The sequence below is a fragment of the Cydia strobilella genome, chromosome Z (genome assembly GCF_947568885.1).
Source record: "Cydia strobilella chromosome Z, ilCydStro3.1, whole genome shotgun sequence".
Classification (NCBI taxonomy): domain Eukaryota; kingdom Metazoa; phylum Arthropoda; class Insecta; order Lepidoptera; family Tortricidae; genus Cydia; species Cydia strobilella.
The window spans coordinates 39,362,617-39,383,889 of record NC_086068.1 but is presented as its reverse complement, the minus strand read 5'-3'; the positions used below and the strand labels follow the sequence as shown (position 1 = coordinate 39,383,889).

At 36.7% G+C, this 21,273-nt stretch overlaps 2 protein-coding genes across 2 annotated transcripts in view; both read right to left on the bottom strand.

Annotated features, from left to right (window-relative positions):
• The window catches only part of LOC134754837 (DNA replication licensing factor Mcm7), a 425,513-nt gene that overhangs the window by 183,171 nt on the left and 221,069 nt on the right, over positions 1–21,273 (bottom strand). The window lies entirely within an intron of this gene.
• The window catches only part of LOC134754854 (division abnormally delayed protein), a 166,544-nt gene continuing 146,695 nt past the window's right edge, over positions 1,425–21,273 (bottom strand). The window contains exons 6-9 of the mRNA XM_063691298.1: positions 18,228–18,478; positions 16,668–16,794; positions 4,907–5,072; positions 1,425–4,800 (exon numbers count right to left, since the gene is read on the bottom strand). Coding sequence (XP_063547368.1) covers positions 4,682–4,800; positions 4,907–5,072; positions 16,668–16,794; positions 18,228–18,478 — 663 coding nt within the window. The 3' untranslated portion in view covers positions 1,425–4,681. The remainder of the gene's footprint in view (positions 4,801–4,906; positions 5,073–16,667; positions 16,795–18,227; positions 18,479–21,273) is intronic.

Sequence of the window (21,273 nt, the reverse complement as noted above, 5' to 3'; positions counted from 1 at the left end):
TGGGGCCCTATTCGAGATGCACAACTGTCAGTTTCGGCTTCAACATCAGTTACGGTGGGAATGTATTCATCAAACGCGCATGTAAACTATTTAATGAGAACCTTAAACTTAATGATATAGACATTTTTAACTGTACACTAACACAACTTAAGAATGCATTTAAATAGTAAGTACCTATAACTAAATTTAAATCTTGTTTAAACGCACTTACAATTTAATTGTGACAAAGGTATCAATTCATTGATTTACATATTTTAAGTATATTTATAGCAATTGTAGAATACAAACTAAGTCTTTCTCTTATGTAGTTAATAGCCACGGACCTATTTATATGTTATTTTGTTATGAAACTATAGGTCTGATCTTCTTGTCTTTAAAATAAGTTCATAAACTATGTATGAATGTTTGTTTCTGAATAAATAAATATAATATTACACAATTTAAACAATGTATTTTTATGTGAAACGTGAGTGAGTTGTCTTTAAAAACCCCGTAGGGGTCGGATCAAAAACTAAGTTACTAAGTCCGACTCACGCTGGACTGCACATTTCTAGTAGGTTTTCCTATGATCTATAGGTAACGATCTATTTTGTGTATTTTTTTCAAAAGTTTTGACCCAGTAGTTTCGGAGATAAAGAGGGGGGGGGGGGAATGGCAATTTTTGGCCTATTTTCTTGAATAACTTCTAAACTGTTTATCCTACAATTATAAAAAAATATATTTGAGATCCTCACAATGAGCTCTTTTATTAGATATGTAACACGATATAGTTTGAAGAACTTTATTTTTTAATTTTCTCATTTACCCCCTAAAAGCGTCCCCATGTTTAAAATTCATTTGTTTATGTTACATGTCCGTCTTTGGGTCACAAACTTACATATGTATACCAAATTTCAACTTAATTGGTCCAGTAGTTTCGGACAAAATAGGCTGTGACAGACGGACAGACAGACGCACGAGTGATCCTATAAGGGTTCCGTTTTTTCTTTTTGAGGTACGGAACCCTAAAAATGGCTGAAATGTAATGATGTGGTATATATATCGTATGGTGCGGTATATCAAAAACCTATCGTGTGTGGTATCATACGAAATACCAGGTTTTTGAAAAAAAGTATGCGTGTGCCAAACGGCTAACCTGTACATCGATTGGCGGTTTTTTTTATGCGAACAGCTTACACTAATTTCTTTAGATTTTACTTATCTTTACGGAGTCACATATATCTTTGGTAGCGCTAGCGGCATCATACTCGTACATGCTATCATAATTACGGTTAGAAATCGGTTCGGTTAATGGGTTAAATCGGTTCGGTTAATGGGTTAAAATTCCTATTTATTCGTTCACATTTCTCGGAATCTAGGTCAGGCTGAAAAAGGCTCCAATGGTGGGTTGGTTGTACCTACTCGTATTAAATGAAATTAAATCATGCGTGGTACAATATTTATTTTAATATATATTCAGATTTAACAGCAAAATGTCTTCTTTTTTGATCACTACCATTATTCCAACAATATATTTACAATTTGTTTGAGTTAATTTCCGACAGAGTCCGAAGCCTGTGCCTGGCTGTCGATGTCGGTGAACGGAAACAATAACTATAATATCTATGGTACGAACTAGTACGAGGGTCGAGGTGCGCCAGTGCGGTGCTCGCCGCTACCGAGAAAAGGTTGACTCACGCTCTCACGCTACACCGCACCGGGACGGCGGGGCCCGGCCCGACCGACGATTTTCTATGACGGCTGATGGGTGGTCATGAGGTGCTTTCATAGAAAACGAAGCGCTGGAAGCTCGGGCCCGGCCCCGGCCCGGTGTAGCGTGAGTCATTCTTTAAGGCATAACATGAACATTCGCGTCGTCTCAAACGACACTAACAATATATATTCCACGTGCCAATTCTTGTCCTCTCCATTCTACGCCTCCATTTAACCTAAAACTCATTTACAAAAACTCCAGCGCACCATTACATGGTGTCTGAATGTACATTATAACTACATACGTACATACGTTTTATTATGATTAATATGATGTTATATAAATATTTTTACTTTTAGACATTTAGTAGGTCCGATGACGACCTTAGGGCCACTTGCACCATCCCACTAACTCTGGGTTATCCGGTTAAACCTGGAATTACCATGATTACCAGTAAAATTTGTCACTGGGTTAACGGTTTAACCGGTTTATCCCGGGTTAGTGGGATGGTGCAAATGGCGCTTACGTATCACAACACAACAGAGGGCAGGTGCAAGCGCTAGATTGCCAGCGTACAGGCGTGCTATTTTTACTGACTTCCAACAAGAGAAGATAGCTCTTGAATTGTGTTCTCATTAAAATTTAAATTCGTCTTCGACTTGGACAACTGCAACTACATGCAGCTCTATCTTAATAAGTAAGAACCAGAGGGTAACGCTGCATCGGGCAGCCGTTGTTAGCTTTGACAAACCAGCACGTTGGTTGATTAGGCCCAGTCGTAGTCGTGAGCGCCCCTGGCGAGCTCGGCCCGCGGGCCCGCCTCCCCCCGCGCCCTGTCCCTTGCTGTGCTGTGCTGTGCAAGTGTACTCATACACTACTCCACAGTCTACGTACACCGCAATAACATTTGCCACAGTCAACCGCAGCGCAGGACCAATATACAATTTATAAATAACTTCATTCGCATGCAATAAATCTTATGGACTTAACTAAATCAGTATCACATAAAATATTAATACAGTAAATTATGACTTAATTAGTGTTATAAATAATAATATACGTAATTTTAATATGGCAACAAAATATGTTTACTAGCTAAGCACCTAGACCGTCAGAGTTTTAGGTATTTACATCTGTACATTAAACCCTTCGTAATTCTATCACTTTTTCTAATCGTTATACGTTCTTCTTTTATATATTTATAAATTTATATCCAATCAGCTAGTACACTTTAACAGTGAAATTGTGGCTACGACCACAAATACCACAATATGACGTTTTGAACACGTTAAATGCAAAAAAAAAGTAAAATGTTTCATTTCATAAATGTACTCGTATCTATATTATAATAGGTATAGATTATATTTACAAAAACGTTTATTGATACAATATTGATATGCATTTGACAATTGCAGGCCATTATAATCTATCGCGTAGCTATATACCTATGTTTGATAGCAGGCCATTATAATCTATCGCGTAGGTATATACCTATGTTTAATAGCAGGCCATTATAATTTATCGCGTAGCTATATACCTATGTTTGATAGCAGGCCATTATAATCTATCGCGTAGGTATATACCTATGTTTAATAGCAAGCCATTATAATTTATCGCGTAGCTATTTACCTATGTTTGATAGCAGGCCATTATAATCTATCGCGTAGGTATATACCTATGTTTGATAGCAGGCCATTATAATCTATCGCGTAGCTATATACCTGTGTTTGATAGCAGGCCATTATAATCTATCGCGTAGGTATATACCTTTGTTTGATAGCAGGCCATTATAATCTATCGCGTAGCTATATACCTATGTTTGATAGCAGGCCATTATAATCTATCGCGTAGGTATATACCTATGTTTGATAGCAGGCCATTATAATCTATCGCGTAGCTATATACCTATGTTTGATAGCAGGCCATTATAATCTATCGCGTAGGTATATACCTTTGTTTGATAGCAGGCTATTATAATCTATCGCGTAGCTATATACCTATGTTTGATAGCAGGCCATTATAATCTATCGCGTAGGTATATACCTATGTTTGATAGCAGGCCATTATAATCTATCGCGTAGCTATATACCTATGTTTGATAGCAGGCCATTATAATCTATCGCGTAGGTATATACCTATGTTTGATAGCAGGCCATTATAATCTATCGCGTAGCTATATACCTATGTTTGATAGCAGGCCATTATAATCTATCGCATAGGTATATACCTATGTTTAATAGCAGGCCATTATAATCTATCGCGTAGCTATATACCTATGTTTGATAGCAGGCCATTAAAATCTATCGCATAGGTATATACCTATGTTTGATAGCAGGCCATTATAATCTATCGCGTAGGTATATACCTATGTTTAATTGCAGGCCATTATAAACTATCGCGTAGCTATATACCTATGTTTGATAGCAGGCCATTATAATCTATCGCGTAGGTATATACCTATGTTTGATAGCAGGCCATTATAATCTATCGCATAGGTATATACCTATGTTTGATAGCAGGCCATTATAATCTATCGCGTAGGTATATACCTATGTTTAATAGCAGGCCATTATAATCTATCGCGTAGGTATATACCTATGTTTAATTGCAGACCATTATAATCTATCGCGTAGGTATACCTGTTTAATTGAAGTGCTAACTCGTACGATGTAAAACAACAAATGCATTATTCTATCACCAGTTGTTTTTTTTAAAGAAAAGCAAACACACTGTCAATAATTATTTAGCTAATTATTGTCAGACAGTATTCTTCGTATATAAAGTTCTTAGGAATCCGCTAAAGTATCACCGAATAAACGGTACGAAAAACATAGGAGTCTTAAATTTTTCACACTATATACGATTATTACGCAAGGCTTTTTAGCTAATCGTGATTTCACACTAAATGATATGAGAATTCTTTTAGGTGGTTCAGACTCCTCAGGGGCGGAAGTGTCGCGTCGGGACGTCGAGCGGCGCGGCCGCGGCCTAGGTGAGCAGCACAAGCAACGCCAGCGCCAACAGCGGCGGCGCGCACGAGCGCCCCGCCCCGCCCTGCGTTGGCGGCGGCTGCACCGGCGGCTCCTCTCCCCCGTCTGGCCGGCTTCCTGATCACAAAATATCATAATTTTATACCTCAATTTAACGGTAGCGAACGGCAAGAAGGAGCAACAGCTCGGTACTAGGTGTCTAAAGGAATGCATGGTAACTTACCGACGGCGACGTGTCCGGAGCCCTCCTCGCCGGAGCCCTCGGCGTCGAGCGCGGCGTCGTCGTACGCGTAGCTGCGGCCGGAGCCCGAGCCCTCCTCGCCAGCCTCGTCACCCTGCATGAACGCCTCGGCGGCCGGCGCTCTGCTCCACGTGTTGCTCGCCAGCAGCTGCGTACATTCACTAGATACTTTATCGATTGCTCTGAGAAATCCCTGATTCTGACATTAAATCATTGTAAGTATGTGCGCGTTGATTTTCATAATCAAAGGATCCTTAATACGAAACCGTATAGACGGTGACTTAGGTACATATGTGGCACGGGCACGGTAGGTACCCTAGAAAATGTTTATGTTTGTATTCCGTGTGCACACTATATAGAGGCCCCGTACATAAGTATGTTATCTTCATACAAACGCACCGCGCGCGACTTGTATCTTTGGTCGAGTCACGCACACTCAAACAAGATCTCGACCTGCGCACTGAGAAACGCGGGTCGAGATCTTGTTTGAGTGTGCGTGCGGCGACCATAGATACAACTGATACAAGTCGCGCACACATACAAGTCGCGCGCGGTGCGTTGTATCAAGTTGTATGAAGATAACATACTTTGCCCTGTTTATACTATGCCTCGTAGTTGTATAATTTTTACCTAAGTAGGTACCGCCTAGAAAATGTTAAATGCGTTTTATCATTATCAGTGTACAATGCAAGCATCGCACATTCTCGCGTCAGCATTTAATATATGAATGACTTATAATAATTATTGCTGTTTATGCGATTACGCTTTAATTCGATTTATATTTCAGTTTACGTACATACGTGCTCCTAGCTAGTACTCATTATATACCTTGGTTATAAATAAAGACATATACATAAATCAGTGTTTCCATCAAGATATCAATCAACCATCAAGATCAATAATCATATCAGCTCAGATGTACAACCCGTACATCTTTTGGTCCTTCGAAGCTTATCAGTGACTGTGGCAGTGAGTTCGTCCAAACGGCCTCCCACAAGCGGGTCTCACCGTGCGGATTGTCATTGTCATAGGAGTATCAGTTCATCATCGAAGATCATCATTATCAAGATTATCAAGAGACGTCAAGCCAAGTAAGAGAATTCTGCTACAGCAATTAAAATCAATTTTAAAATCAAACATCAAATCAGTGGCCACAGTATTATCAATTATTTATTGATTAATACTTATTATCAATATCAACTTCAATACCTATCAATCAATCAAGATGAGTTTAGAAAAGGAAATGGAAGCGATTCGCAACGAATAAAATGAGCTCATGGCCAGTATGAACAGGCTATTTGAGAACTACAAAAAAGATAGTCTAAGCCGCCGAACTGTGTCTAACATCAATAACAAGTTGACCGGACTCGACGGATTTTGGCAAGAGTTTCAAAACAATCATGCAAGGTTGGTAGCATTCCAGAACGAAGATTGCACTTATTATGCCGAAAAGACTTATAACAAAACCAAAACAATGGATCAATAATGGTTACAATTTTAGATCAAGGAGGTAGGTGTTTTTCTAAGATTTTACTGTTTAATACTATTAAATAAATACTCAAGAAAATATAAATGCAGTCAATATTATTTACATATTTTACTAAGTTTTATTACTAATAGTAAGTAATTGCAGCAACATGTGTGAGTAATAATTGTAGACAATCGTGTAATAACATATACTAATCTATGCACATGCACTCAACAGTTTATGACTGCTCAATAAACACTTTACGAGTAATTAATTAACTACCTGCTCGCCGTAGCGACCTTTTATTTTACTCTAGGAACGACATAATGGAAGTAGGTAAGGTAATGGTAAGGTCAAAAGCCGTCAGCGGGATAAATCCGTACAACAGCATTTACGGCTATATTCTATAATAACAACAGTAAGTATATGCACTTGCTGATTCGAGCAGAGAGCATATTTAATACCAGCAGTCAAAACAGATAGGGTAATTAAAAAAAAACGCTATTAAAGTTCAGTTGCGCTCCGAACTCGACATCGATGTGTGCTGTTCTGTTGTGTGAAGTTGGGATGAGACGATGTGTTTATTATATTGTTTGATATGCATGTTTATCGGTCGTTTTATCAATTTAACATTATAATCTGTTGGTGAGAAACTATGGGTGGTTAAAATTTAGAATTTCCCTATTTCATATATTGCCAACCTTTTTTGATTTGACTCACAAGTAAGTAAGTCACAATCATGAGAGGTGATGCGAGATTCTTAGGTACTGAATTGTCAAATTTCTCATAATATAAATTCGTGGTCGCTTTCGTGGATCAATCTATATCTGTGCTTTGTTAAAAAGTAGATATTATTTTTATACTTTTTTAAAATGTTTATTACTCCTGAATTTAAAAATAGGCCGGAATTGTCCCTAAAAATATATTTGCCAATAATATCTAAAATAAACCTTAAATTGAGTTCGCTAAGGTTTAGTTCCGATTAAGAGTATAGTGGTATTTGTTCACATGACGTATGTTTGTAACGTCACGATACAAAAAATTGTTGGTTGACGGAAATCCCCAAACCCTAGGAAAAATCCGTCAACTGACGTTAAAAAAAATTATTTAACCTTTTGAACGCTTTATGTCATAAACAAAAACGTCACTGTCACGCCAAGGTTACGGGCGCAAGCGAGCGAGCGAGTGTAAACTTTACTTGAAAGTGTGAAGATTAGTTTGACAGCGTTCGCCATAACCCCTATAGTGGTCGTTGGCGCTGTGGGCACGACCAATTAGTAACGACCACTTTAGGGGTTCTTGGCGGTCAAAGGTTAAATAACCAGCAGTGGTCAACGCTGTAAAGAGTTCGAAACGTCGGGATGTATTATAAATTCAATATACGCGATATAATCCGTTTTCATAGTTTTATTTCATAACCTTTATATAGTTAAATAAATGCTTAATCTATTACAGTGATCAGGTAAAACCGGTCAAGTGCATGTAGGACTCGCGTTTTAAGGGTTCCGTGCATCACACAAGTTTTATTTTTGTACGTGAAACATGAGTGAAACTTCTTGAAAAAGCCCGAATGGGTCGGATCAAAAACCAGATGTAAAAAATATTATGACGCGGTGGCTTATATCTCTGCAACTTTAATAGCTATATGCATAGTTTTTATATCGATGATTAGGAGATAGAAGCCATTACCTACTTGGAATTGAATGTACCGCTGACAGAGATGGCGCTCATTTTGCGCTAGAAACGACGCATTCGAAGCTAATTATGCGCGGTATTTACTAAGTGATCTCATCAGTCCATGGACGTATTTAGAAAAAGAGTGATGTCATTTGATAGATCTTACTTAATACAGACAAGCAACGTTACGTAAGTTTTAAGGAAAAGGGTCATTCTGGTTATTCAGTAGGGGAAGGCGGGATAATTACGAACACCTAAAGGAGTTTTGGAATAAATCAAAATATAGTATTTGTAGGTTAACTGTAATAGCTTCTTCTGAAAGGTAAAGGTATCGTATTTACTTTAAACTATAACAATCAACAGTATTAATTTCTCTTTATTTAATCAACTTTTATAACAAAACCTCTTAGTGTTTGTGTTTACCCGACACAATTTTAACGCATATCAGTGAAAGAACATGGGTCAAAATCATAAAAATAATTAATGCAAATAAAAAATTTTTTTATCCATATTTAAATACATTTTATCGTATTTTTATAAATCATCATTTTTGGTTTTAAAGTGTGTCGACAGATGGCAGTGAATTTACTGGGGTTACAAAATTTACTATGACAGTACCGCTCTAATGGTTGTACGGTAACAAAATCAATATTCTTGGAAAGTTAATAAATAGTTTATTGATTTTTATTCTGAAACATTTCACGCTATATCTACTATATTATCTTTTTCCCAAATTATTTCGGTCACTAAGGAAACCTCTTAGGTAAAAATGAAACTTTTTCTTTATTATTTTTAAAATAGTAATTTTGGGCCTCAGATTTCAAACAATAGAGTATGATCTGAAAATTTAAGACGATACTCGCTGATTTGGCTTTGAGCGTCTCAGCGTCTCTGTACCCGCACCCCGCTCACTGCGATCGTACGTGAATTTTGTCTCTGTGCGTGCGGTGCACCACAACGAGGTTCATAGAATAAGCTACAGCCCAGAGGCGCGCGGCATTTGGCGCTATACTCGTATTTGTGTATCTTTTGCAGATATTTTATCGTTTGAGCATGAGTAGATCATGCGTTTAGTGGAGGTCGTAAATTATAACAAAAATATATTCCCTTATGCATTATGCTTTACAAGCCTCAATTTTATTAGTTAATTTGTGTTTTCTGTTTCTTACAAATAAATACCTAAGTCAAATCGACAGATTAAGATTTATAGCTAAAGCTTATTGGTATGTACTAAGAGGCCTTATTCCTACAAACGAGCGTATTTTGCAAAATGCTTCCTTTTTCATTCAACATTACGACGTAACTATTAGTATTTATTCAAAAACTGTTAACGTTCTTAAATAATCATTTCCTAAACTAGCGGCTGAAATAATTAAAGTTTTCATGTTCTCTTTTTAAACCTAAAATAAATGAGTTTTCCTGGGAGTATTTTTCAAAATTTGCAGTGAGAAGTGTCGTTTCGGTTGCCAATTTTGCAGTAAACAGGAATCATTTGGTACATAAATGATTACAATTAAATTCACCATATCTTGTACGAGGGGCTGAAATGATTGAAAATCAAAGATTCATTTAAAAAAATTGATAAAATACCTTCCGAGTTTTCTTCATTTTTTCGGTGAAAACAGGGTCGCATTATATTTTTTTATTGCAAATTGTTCTTATATTTTGCCCTCAAAATAATATTATAGCGAACTCTAACTTTATGTAAACCCATAAAAAAAAATCATAACTATAAATAGGACCTATTTTCCCGTAAATTTAAATATTTTTAAAAGATGTATAAATCACGCTGCACCGACACTGCACGCTCAGTCTCCGCCGAGCGCGCTTAGGGGACGGACCTGTGCTCGATCGTCAGGCGTTTGTTTCGTTCGTAACCAACGAGCTAGCTCCGAGAAGTGTTGTATACTGCGATTAGAAAATCTTGATCCTTAGGTGATCAATGTGTTCATAGGTACATTTTATATCACAAATATTATTTTTTTTCGCCTAGGTGATCGGGTCTGTTCAGGGTGCCTAGCCAAGATGCCAACCGTTTAGGTACCTATAGTTTACATTAAAACCAAATCTGTAGCTGGCCTCTGAATGGGTAGTAGAAACGGGTCCCGTATGTTTTTCCCTTTCCAGATGACCAAGGTGCCTAGCCAAGATGCCAACCGTTTAGGTACCTAGAATATAATTTACATTAAAACCAAATCTGTAGCTGGCCTCTGAATGGGTAGTAGAAACGGGTTCCGTATGTTTTTCCCTTTCCAGATGACCAGGGTGCCTAGCCAAGATGCCAACCGTTTAGGTACCTATAGTTTACATTAAAACCAAATCTGTAGCTGGTCTCTGAATGGGTAGTAGAAACGGGTTCCGTATGTCTTTTTTTTTTTTTTGCTTAAACATGGTAATTTTAAGTTGACATAATCATTATAAGCAGTATCACATGTTTAGCCAATGGCAGCATGCAAATATTGATCTTAAAATTAAGCTATATACATTATTTACATTAACAATAAACTATTTACATGACATTGATTTTCCATTGTAGCTATTATTTAAATTGAATATACATTCATTATATAGGTAAGGTATAGGTAATTACCTATATAGGTAATTGTCTTACAAAACTACACATATTTCATATAATTTTCAAATTTAATATTTATGGTCATTTATTTATTTATTAACATTATTCGTCCAGAAATTCTTTGATTGTGTAAGAACATTTATTTACTAGCCATTTCTTCAATTCCCTTTCCAGATGACCAAGGTGCCTAGCCAAGATGCCAACCGTTTAGGTACCTAGAATATAATTTACATTAAAACCAAATCTGTAGCTGGCCTCTAAAATGGGTCGTAGAAACGCGTTGCTTGTGTCTTTCGCTTTCTAGATGACCAGGGTGCCTAGCCAAAATGCCAACCGTTTAGGTACCTATAGTTTACATTAAAACCAAATCTGTAGCTGGCCTCTGGATGGGTAGTAAAAACGGGTTCCGTATGTCTTTCCTTTCCAGATGACCAAGGTGCCTAGCCAAGATGCCAACCGTTTAGGTATCTATAATATAATTTACATTAAAACCAAATCTGTAGCTGGCCTCTAAAATGGGTAGTAGAAACGCGTTCCTTATGTATTTCGCTTTCCAGATGACCAGGGTGCCTAGCCAAGATGCCAACCGTTTACGCTCCGTAGCGAACGAAACGCAACCGTCTCTGTCGCACTAATATGGAAGAGTGATAGAGAGAGATTACCCTATCGTTCGCTGCGGAACGAACGACTGGCATCTTGGCTAGGCACCCAGGTTTAGGTACCTATTATAGTTTACATTAAAACCAAATCTATAGCTGGCCACTGTAATGGGTAATAGAAACGCGTTCCGTATGTGTTTCATTTTGCAGATGACCAGGGTGCCTAGCCAAGATGCCAACCGTTTACGCTCCGTAGCGAACGAATCGCAACCGTCTCTGTCGCACTAATATGGAAGAGTGATAGAGAGAGATTACCCTATCGTTCGCTACGGAACGAACGACTGGCATCTTGGCTTGGCAATTTATAATACATTTTCAAAGTTTTATTTTATGAGTAACTATCGCGGTAACCGAAGACAATATAATAAAAATAATGTTACTTGCTATTGAAATCGACAACGATCAAGATTATTCTTCTCTGCGTTCAAAACGCGTTATAGTTGCCGGCGCTCGCGTACCGCGCGTCAACGCCATCTATTGAGTGTTATTTCGTGAAATCGATGAACGCTCCAGGGAATAAGGGCTCCTAAATTGAGGCCTAAAGTGCGTTTACTTTTTTAGTTTTTTTTATCCGTAATAAATAAATATAAATAATGCCATTAATAGTTAACTTATAAAATTGAAGTACCTACTACCTACATTATACTACTACAACTGTGTTATTTTTCGAAGTTCGAGGTTTTCTCAAACATTACGTGGGAATATCATTATTATATTACAAGCGCGCCACAACCAAATCAGCGCTTTGCAGTTTTTTTTAGTGGTTAACGGCTATGTATGATGAACCCCTGTGGACGTCAGCTGCCGCTCCGTTGATGGGTTGAGAAACGGCAGCCACCGAAACACGCAAACAAAATTGCCGCAAAAGGGCCCGTTTTATTATTTTTATTACGGCGAATCTAAAAATATCAGGAAAAAGTTAAATGTTATAATTATTGAACAATAAATAAAGATTCATATATATTTTTTTCATAATTTTTTGTTTAGCCATTTAGAAGAAATAGGCTCTAGCCACTCCCATGATTCCGATTTTAACAAAAGGTGCCCTGAATTGCTCTGACATTTTTCAGATACGACTCATACGAAATCCATAACTGTTTGTACCAAAGAATTTGCAACGATTCTTTCTATTTTATAAAGATAACAAAAAATAATTAAAAATACACCAAGTTGACCCAATGAAATAATTACTGGATTTTAGTAAAATACTATTTTTTATAACAAATTTAAAGCGATAACATATGTTTTTTTTACTCAATTTTAAGAAGACTTAATAAGCTTTGAAATGATATTAAATAACCTGATAGCTTTCCTATAAAAATGCTGAGTATAAGTAATTCAATTTCCGATACCAAACTTTAGAATTACTCAACTTTCCGTGAAACAATACGTTATGTTCATGGTTTTTTTGTAGCGAACTTAGACACTGAAGTGCTAAAATATAGTCATGTAATAGTCTGATACACTTATATTCTTTAAATAAAATTACAGGACGTTGAAAATGGCCTGAGTGGCTTTGAGAAAAAGATAATACGGCCGTGCCTCTGGGTTATCGCTCCGTCTGTGACGGGCTTAATAGTAAGTTTTTCCGTAAATAAAAATACGATAGGCCGTTTCGCTATTTCTTAATCAATTAAAATTAAGAAAACTACAAAAACTAAATGTTTTAACAGGTACTATACATACATACAACGTTATAGGTAATAGGTAGCTTATGTTAAATCAATTATTTATTCTTTCGAGGTGGAATGGAACATTATTCAAAACGTAAAAGTTGAATGACATTATAATATGTCTGTTAGAATTTTATTTTATTTATTTCAAATTAAGTTTTCTCAAATATACGTATATTATAGTATAATATATACGGATATTATCATTACATTCGTAATAATAGACAGCGAAACACCGTAATGCGCGGTACAACCAAATCAGCGCTCTGCAGTTATTTATTCTTTGGCCACAATAACTCCGATATTATAGCACTTGGGCTATGCACAAGCGAACATAGTCCAAGAAAGGCACGGAGCGACGAGCGACACAGCCTCCTCGTCTCAAAGCTGGCACACGACTGCCGGCCACGCCATTTTCAGGCTGCATACGCATGAAATGTGGAAAAACGTTCGATTTCTTAAAAAAAATATTTATTGATTTACAAAAGCTGTGTTGCATTTGTAGAACCTGTTGAAACATTTTTGTTAGTTTAAAAATAATTTTAATCGGTTAAGCCGTTTAGTAGATATAGCAAAGTTAGCCGCAAAACGGCCTGTCGTATTAATATTTTTTTCGGTGAAACTATAAATTTCAGGAAAAAAGTCAAATGTTACAATTGTTGTGCATAGAGTGAAGATGCATATATATATATTTTTTCATAATTTTTTGTTGACCCGTTTAGAAGTTATAAGCCCTAGAAAGTAACAGTTTTTGGCCAAAAACTGCGCCAAGCGCCTTAATATGCTTGCAAATGGTAACCGCCAAGTATTTATCAGAATAATAGAACCCGATAAATAATGAAAACTCAACGACGCCGACGACGGCCGGGCTCCATTTACATGACGATGCACACTGCACAGTGCCCATGCTGAACAAAATTTATCATTACTTGGTAATACAACATTATACAGCAATAAAACTTATGTTTTAGTATAGCTCATAAAATTTGCCGTATATTTTGATAATACATTTATTGCGGTAAAGTTATAATTTATTGAGTTAGTAGCATATTTTAGCAGTACTTATGTCCATGCACGGTAAAAAATCATGTTTTCAATTATTTTGTAAATGACTACAGTTACGACTACGGTTATTAAAACATAATTATAGCACGTTTAATATTCTTTCAAATGGTATCTAACACCAATTAATCAGTAGAATAGAACCCGAGAAATAATGAAAAGCCAATCCCGCCATTTATGTGCCCGTGCGTAGTGACCCGTGCTGAACAGAATTCGTCTTAACTTGGTTATATAAAATCATACACCAATAAAACTTATATTTTTGGAAAACTAATGAAATATCCCGTATATTTTGTAATAACATTAATTGCCGTAAATTTATAATTTATTGAGTTAGCAAGCATGTTTTATCAGTACTTATGCCATCCATGCACGGTAAAAAATATATTTTAAAATATTTTGTAAACGACTACAGTTATGACTATGGTTATTTTAAAACAATAATAGTACGTTTAATGTTCTTTCAAACGACACCTTACACGAACAGATCGGTCCCATAGGACTCAAGATGTGAACAAATATCAATGATGGTAGGCCGCCATCTTTGCCCCCCTTTTTCTCGACTGGTCCCCCCCCCCTCCATAAACTAAAACCCGTCAATTCGTATTCTGGAGACCACGAGGAACACATCCATACCAGTTTTAGGTATGAGGCGACTTTTGTTTAATCTGCCTAGTCTATAAGATCATAAACGACAGATTACTCAGGATTAAACTTAAATTTTAAAAAGGTACATTGCGCCGGTAGTACTATTAGTTATTCTGTGATTGCGCGTCAAAAATCACAACGTTAACCAACTAACCAAGTGAAGACGATTGCCCGTCTGTTCACTTTTTATGGGTCTATTTTATATAAACGGCAAATGGAATTTTTTTTCAATGGAGAAATAAAATCAAATAGAGAATTACTTTTAATTTTAATTAACAAATTAAAGAGCCGTTTTTTGTACTATATGGGGCAATTTCGAACGTTCGTAATTGACCCACTGAATTCGTTCGCCTATACCCACCAAGGTAATAAAACAAAAAAATATATAAATCTTAGTTTATGCTTGGCCCCGCCGTATGTAATTCTCGTAATTGAATCCTCAACTAGTAATAAATAACTTATGCATTAAATGTCGTGTTAGAACTATTATTACTTTATATGTATTATATTATAAGTTACAATGTGTTTAATTTATGGGATGGGAATTATTCAGCCAGTTTATTCCCTTCAATATTATTTATTATCTACCTCTAGCCGAAAATCATCAGCCGGGAATCAAAACTTGCCAAGACACTGACATATGCAAATTTGATTTGTAAAAATAATGGAACGGAATGGAAGGTCTTTCTATAGGTCTCTGAGCGACTAGAAGTTAATATTAAATCGAAATTGGGAAATAGTTACTTAAAATATTTTTTTGCTTGGTTTGGGTGGTTAAAATGTACATTAATTCACAATAAAAAAAGTTTGATCTCAAAATATTGAAAGTACGTCTCATTTTTGGGTTTCGACTCCTTTTTATAAACGTGGGTATTTCATAGTAGGATGTTGATATCTAGCCAATTAAGTGGATAATTGCAAAAATCATTAGTTTTCAGTACCTAAATAATTTTCTTTAATAAAATTATAATAAATCGATTTCTCGTTCCATTTATTATTATTCTTATTAGAATATTTGAATATCTCGTCAGAAAAAATCGAATATTCGAATACCTGAAAGTTTCCAATATTTGCACTCCAGTAAACATTACAACATTACCATAGGCTCAGTAAAAAATGTTTGCAAACGTAGCAGTAGAGTAGGTACTCGTACTAGTAGTATATATATATATATAGTAGTGTTGATATAATTAAGATTGCAAGATACACTGTTGTTCTCGTGCTACATCGTGTTTAGCTATTTATACATTTAGACAAATATTGGAAACTGTAGGTATAGAATTAATAAAAAAACAGACCAAGTGCGAGTCGGACTCGCGTTCCAAGGGTTCCGTACATTACACAATTTAAACAATGTATTTATTATGTGAAACGTGAGTGAAATGTCTTTAAAAACCCCGTAGGGCCGACCCCTACGATCAAAAACTAAGTATTTAAGCCCGACTCACGCTTGACTGCAATTTCTAATAGGTTTTTCTGTAATCTATAGGTAAAGATCTATTTTTTCTAAAATTATATAAAAATATATTTGAGATTCCCACAATGAGCTCTTTCATTTGATATGTAACACGATATAGTTTGACAAACTTTATTTTTAATTTTCTCATTTACCCCCCAAAAGTGGCCCCCGTGTTTAAAATTAATTTGTTTACGTTACATGTCCATCTTTGGGTCACAAACTTACATATGTGTACCAAATTTCAACTTAATTGGTTCAGTAGTTTTGGAGAAAATAGGCTGTGACTGACGGACAGACAGACAGACAGACAGACAGACAGACGCACGAGTGATCCTATAAGGGTTCCGTTTTTTCCTTTTGAGGTACGGAACCCTAAAAATAAAAATAAATAAATAAATAAATAAGTCTATCTATCAAATCTTTGGCATGTGGCATACGATAATTTATTTGGAACGTACACCGATATGAAGATTGAAAAGGCCAAAGTTCTATGTGTAATGTACACAATAAATGTAAAATTACCTGTCTAGCCTGCCGCAGTTGGTCGCCAATGGCCGCCACCTTCAGGTCCTGCGGCACGGTGCCTTCAACTTCAGAGTTGTATTTCTGGTCGCTCAATGAAGAGCTCGCCACAAGGGGTTTTTCGTACCTGGATAATAGGAGTTAATATTTATTAAAGGTAAGGGATCACGTCAATCTCTTTACCGCGTTCTCAAGCTAATAGTTAAGAGGCACGTTATGGAATACCTACAGCCTTCGAAAGAAATGTTACTTGTCCAATGAGTTTCTCAGAAGTTACAATACCAAGTAAAATGCCTATTATACTTAATATTTACCTGGTAACTGTAAGATTTTAACTTAACACAGCTAGAGGAAAGGAATACGTAACCAGCATAAATTGGCTCAAGGAAGGAAGGTCGTATATATTTAGCCAAATACAGTTGATAAGTACCTACTCAAATAATCAATGTCGGTTTACCATTGATAATTCATTAACATACATACTTATATTAATGAATTATCTACTTATATTAATCAATGATCGCTTTATACACGGTATTCGGTGATTCTATCATTGAAGTTGAGTGGAACGCACGTCGCTTATTATCGGTCTCTGCTACGGTTCGAAATAACGAATCCGTAATCGAATTTTGACTTCGTCCCTACGCGTCCCTCAACGATTATAAAATCACTGTGGTGTTTAATTATGTTTTAAAGTGTACCCCGAATTGGGTAAGTGGATACATTTTATATGCTAGTTGCTTAGGATGTTGTAGTGTTATTTTATTGCTTCGGAATTTTAACTTACATATTGAAATTACAACCATTTCATAGTAATTGTCATTTAACTAAAGATAAATCACTTCCTCACTATAGTTCTATTCATAGTCGTCATGACCTTTTGTCAACCGACCCTCCATTTTGTATAAAAAATAATAGTTGCATTTAAATTCCTTATTTCGTTAATTTACTTCGCCTTTTTGTAATCTCCGTATCTGAATTGTGAACTTCCACGGCAATACAACTACTATAGTGCTTTCCTTCTTGCCGCTGGTGTTCACAAAGGCTTATGGACCGTTTCTAACGCATTGTCTGATGGCGCGTTCCAGGGTCCAAAGTCCAGAGTGACTTTTATTGGCTTCCTGCTTGCCGCCCGCTTGCCGTTCTGCTACTGGCGTGCTTCTGGCCCTTTCCCCGACTCAGCGCCACACAGTTCCGAGCTGCGCTGAACTCAGCGCCGACCCGAAAAACCTGAGCTTACCACCTCGGCACCGTCAGGGGAGTACTTTGGCTGCAAACGACTAGCGGAATCCGATCTTGACAGTATTAGCGCGAACCACGACATTTACCTGTTTTACCAACTGAGCTAGTTGTGGAAATAAATATATTGAACGTTCTTCTGCCTACTCATTTACAATTTCCCATACCTATCGGGACAATTAGTAGGTCAGAACCTTCCAGAACGCGACACTAGCGTGACGTATTGCAATACGTCTCTACTTTCATTAGTCCGAATCTAGTAGCTATCATGAAAACGAAATAGAAATGAAAACTTAGGCAAAGGCAGGTATAGGTACTTACGTTCCAAGTGTGTTCCCGTTCCAGCAGTGATCGCTCTCGTCATGGGCGAAGTCGGGTTCGTCGCATAAATAGTCGGGCAGCGCCGAGAAGAGTCTCTTGCTGGCGGCGAGCGAGGCGGCGAACTGCAGCAGCTCTGCGTCGGGCGGAGGCGCGCGCAACGCCTCGCGTCGCGGCGCGCCCGCCGGCGCCGCGCCTGCGCCTCCCGCGCCGCCACCCTCCGTCGTGTCAGGGGAGCCACACTCTAGCCGCACCTGATCAACATGCACGCGTTAATACTGACGTAACGACTGCGACAATATTCAGAAAAGTATAAATTGTTATAAAGTATGTAGTGTGTGTAAATACTACACTTTACCCACACACATACCTGCGCATAGGTATTCAAATGGTATGTAAGGTCTTGTACGTGTTATTTAATGCATTATACGTTGATACTCGTACCTATAGTTATTTGTCTCAACGCCTAACCGTACATGGCGACCCTGCCAGTGCGGCCTCGCGCTGCACTGGCGGCGCGCTGCGCCGCGCCTATTGGAACATTTAAGTGAAAACGGGAAAATAAAAAATGTAATACAACAAAAAGTGAAAGTGTGAGGTTGAAAGAGTAATACTTATAACTTAAGTTTTTACGACAAATAAAAATTATGTACAGTCAGTCAGCTGCAAAGAAAAGGTACCCCGCGTCCATACTAATTTACAAAACTTTGTATGCAGGGGGGGTGCCTTTTCTCTGCAGCTGACTGACTGTACTATGTGTAATGTGGACTTAACTAGTATAAGTTTGCGCGCTTAAAAAAAAACCTTGTGTCTTGAGCAAATAAATATATTTGTATTACAAGGTCAGCCGACCACGAAATATGCGTTGTGTACCTGTGTCACAAGTCACAAGTAATGCACGCTTAAGATGCACTATTGAAATTAGTAAATATGACAATATGAAGCACCTAAAGACATAATAAGTATATTTATTAACAGACGTCAGAAAAATAAAATGAATAAAAACATTTATCACGGATAAGACATTTTTTTTTGCGAAGACATGAATATTATGCTTCGGCTGTGGAATGAGCTCCCTGCCGAGGATTTCCCAAGGGGCTACAGTATGGGGTTCTTCAAAAAAGGAGTGTACCTACAGGTTTTTAAAGGGTCGGCAACGCGCATGTAATATCTCTGGTGTTGCAGGCGTCCATAGGCTACGGTAACTGCTTACCATCAGGCGGGCCGTATGATTGTTTACCACCGACATGGTATAAAAAAAAAAAAAACTAGGTTACGTATAAAAATCGATGGTTCATATCCATACAACGTAAAACATTTTTTTTTTATTGATTAGTGTTAACATAATCTATAAATTGTATATATATACAGATGTCAATCACAATGAAAAAATCAACGATGATCAACTGATGACTGATGATGATGTGGTACGGTACGTCCCACAATAAAAAAGGAAAAATATATTAACATTTAAGTGTTAACATATTTGTAGTTTTCTTTACATGTGTATCTTATAATATATTTTTTTCCCCTCACTAGCTCGGAAAGTTGTCTTTTATCCTTTAAAACGAGCGGGGAAAAACGCATTTTATCCACTAGTGGGGAAAGTAATTTGACCTTGGATGGAGCGTGTTTAAGTAGCTTGGCAGATAACAAAACGTAAAACGCTCATAATAATGATTCGTTTGATATTAATTATCATTAAACAAATGCTTTGAGAATCTAATAAAAAATACCAAATTTAGCTTTATTTAATGATTTTATGTCATAAACCTTAAAGTTCCATAAGAAACGTTTGTTTTTTAATAATGATGTTAAATATAATTCTGAACGCACAAGTTGAGTAAATGCAATTTCAAAACGCATCATTGACATTTCATACGTCAGAAATGTCAACATTGTCAACAAAATTTTTACTTAAAAACTTCTTACGTAAAAATACAGAATTTCCAGAGTTTTTTGTTATAATATCGTAAAAAATTAGTGATTTCAGTGATGAAGATGATCTAACGCCTGTGGATGTTGCATTTTCCTCGCTATAGTGAGGTGAAAAGTTTTGTGTTACACACGGGTGCAAATGTATTTTACTTCTCGTGTGTTGAAACACTTGCTACGCTCAGGATTCTATTTTAGAACCACTCGCTTCGCTCGTGGTTCAACTATCCTTTCGCTTTCACACTCGCGGGTAAAATACAACTTTGCACCCTTGTATAACAAATAACTATTTTACTTTGACAGATATACTTAGAATTGTTTCTTATATAGATAAAGTTGTTTGTTTGTTTGCTTTAAGTGTATTTTTATCAAGTCAAGTACTTAATGTTATGCTAAATAAATAAACTAGAATGTTTCGTTTCATCATCAACGTATGCATAAATGTTTTATTATAACATTTTTTAACGTCAATTGTATTTTTTTGTAACCCTTTACCTACGGGTGTCAACCAGAGTTGCCAGTAAGGCAACACCGCCGCAGTACGGGTGTTAACTATAGTTGATCGAAGATAGGTTCATGTTCAATATTTATTTTAATCGAAACGAGACCTTGTGTCTTGGTAATAGCGGTCACATTATGCATTGGGATTAATATAGGTGCAAAGAAAAAAATATCAATATTTCGTTAGATGGCTCTGACATAAACATATTTTTAAAATTACCGCATTTTTGCTGTCAACTGGGGTTGACACCCGTACTGCAGAAGCGGAAATAATTGAACTCAATATGGCGGACCTAGTGTTGTTTTATATTTCATCGACTTATTTGTAGGAGTGAGACGTGTGGGTGATTTGAATGTTATTTTTAGTTTTTACACTTTTCTTTGTCCAAATAGTTACAAAATTGGAATGAAATATATTTTTTATTTAAAACATAACTTGCTGAGCTTATATCCCGTACTTACAGAAATATCGTCAATTGTGTCGATATGCGCACATCACTATTGTTCATCAGTAGCAGAAATCTGTTTCTGTGCAACATTTTAAGTGATTGCAATATTTCTATATAATTATCATCATTTAAGTGTTTAGTTGTGTTACATATATAATAAACTA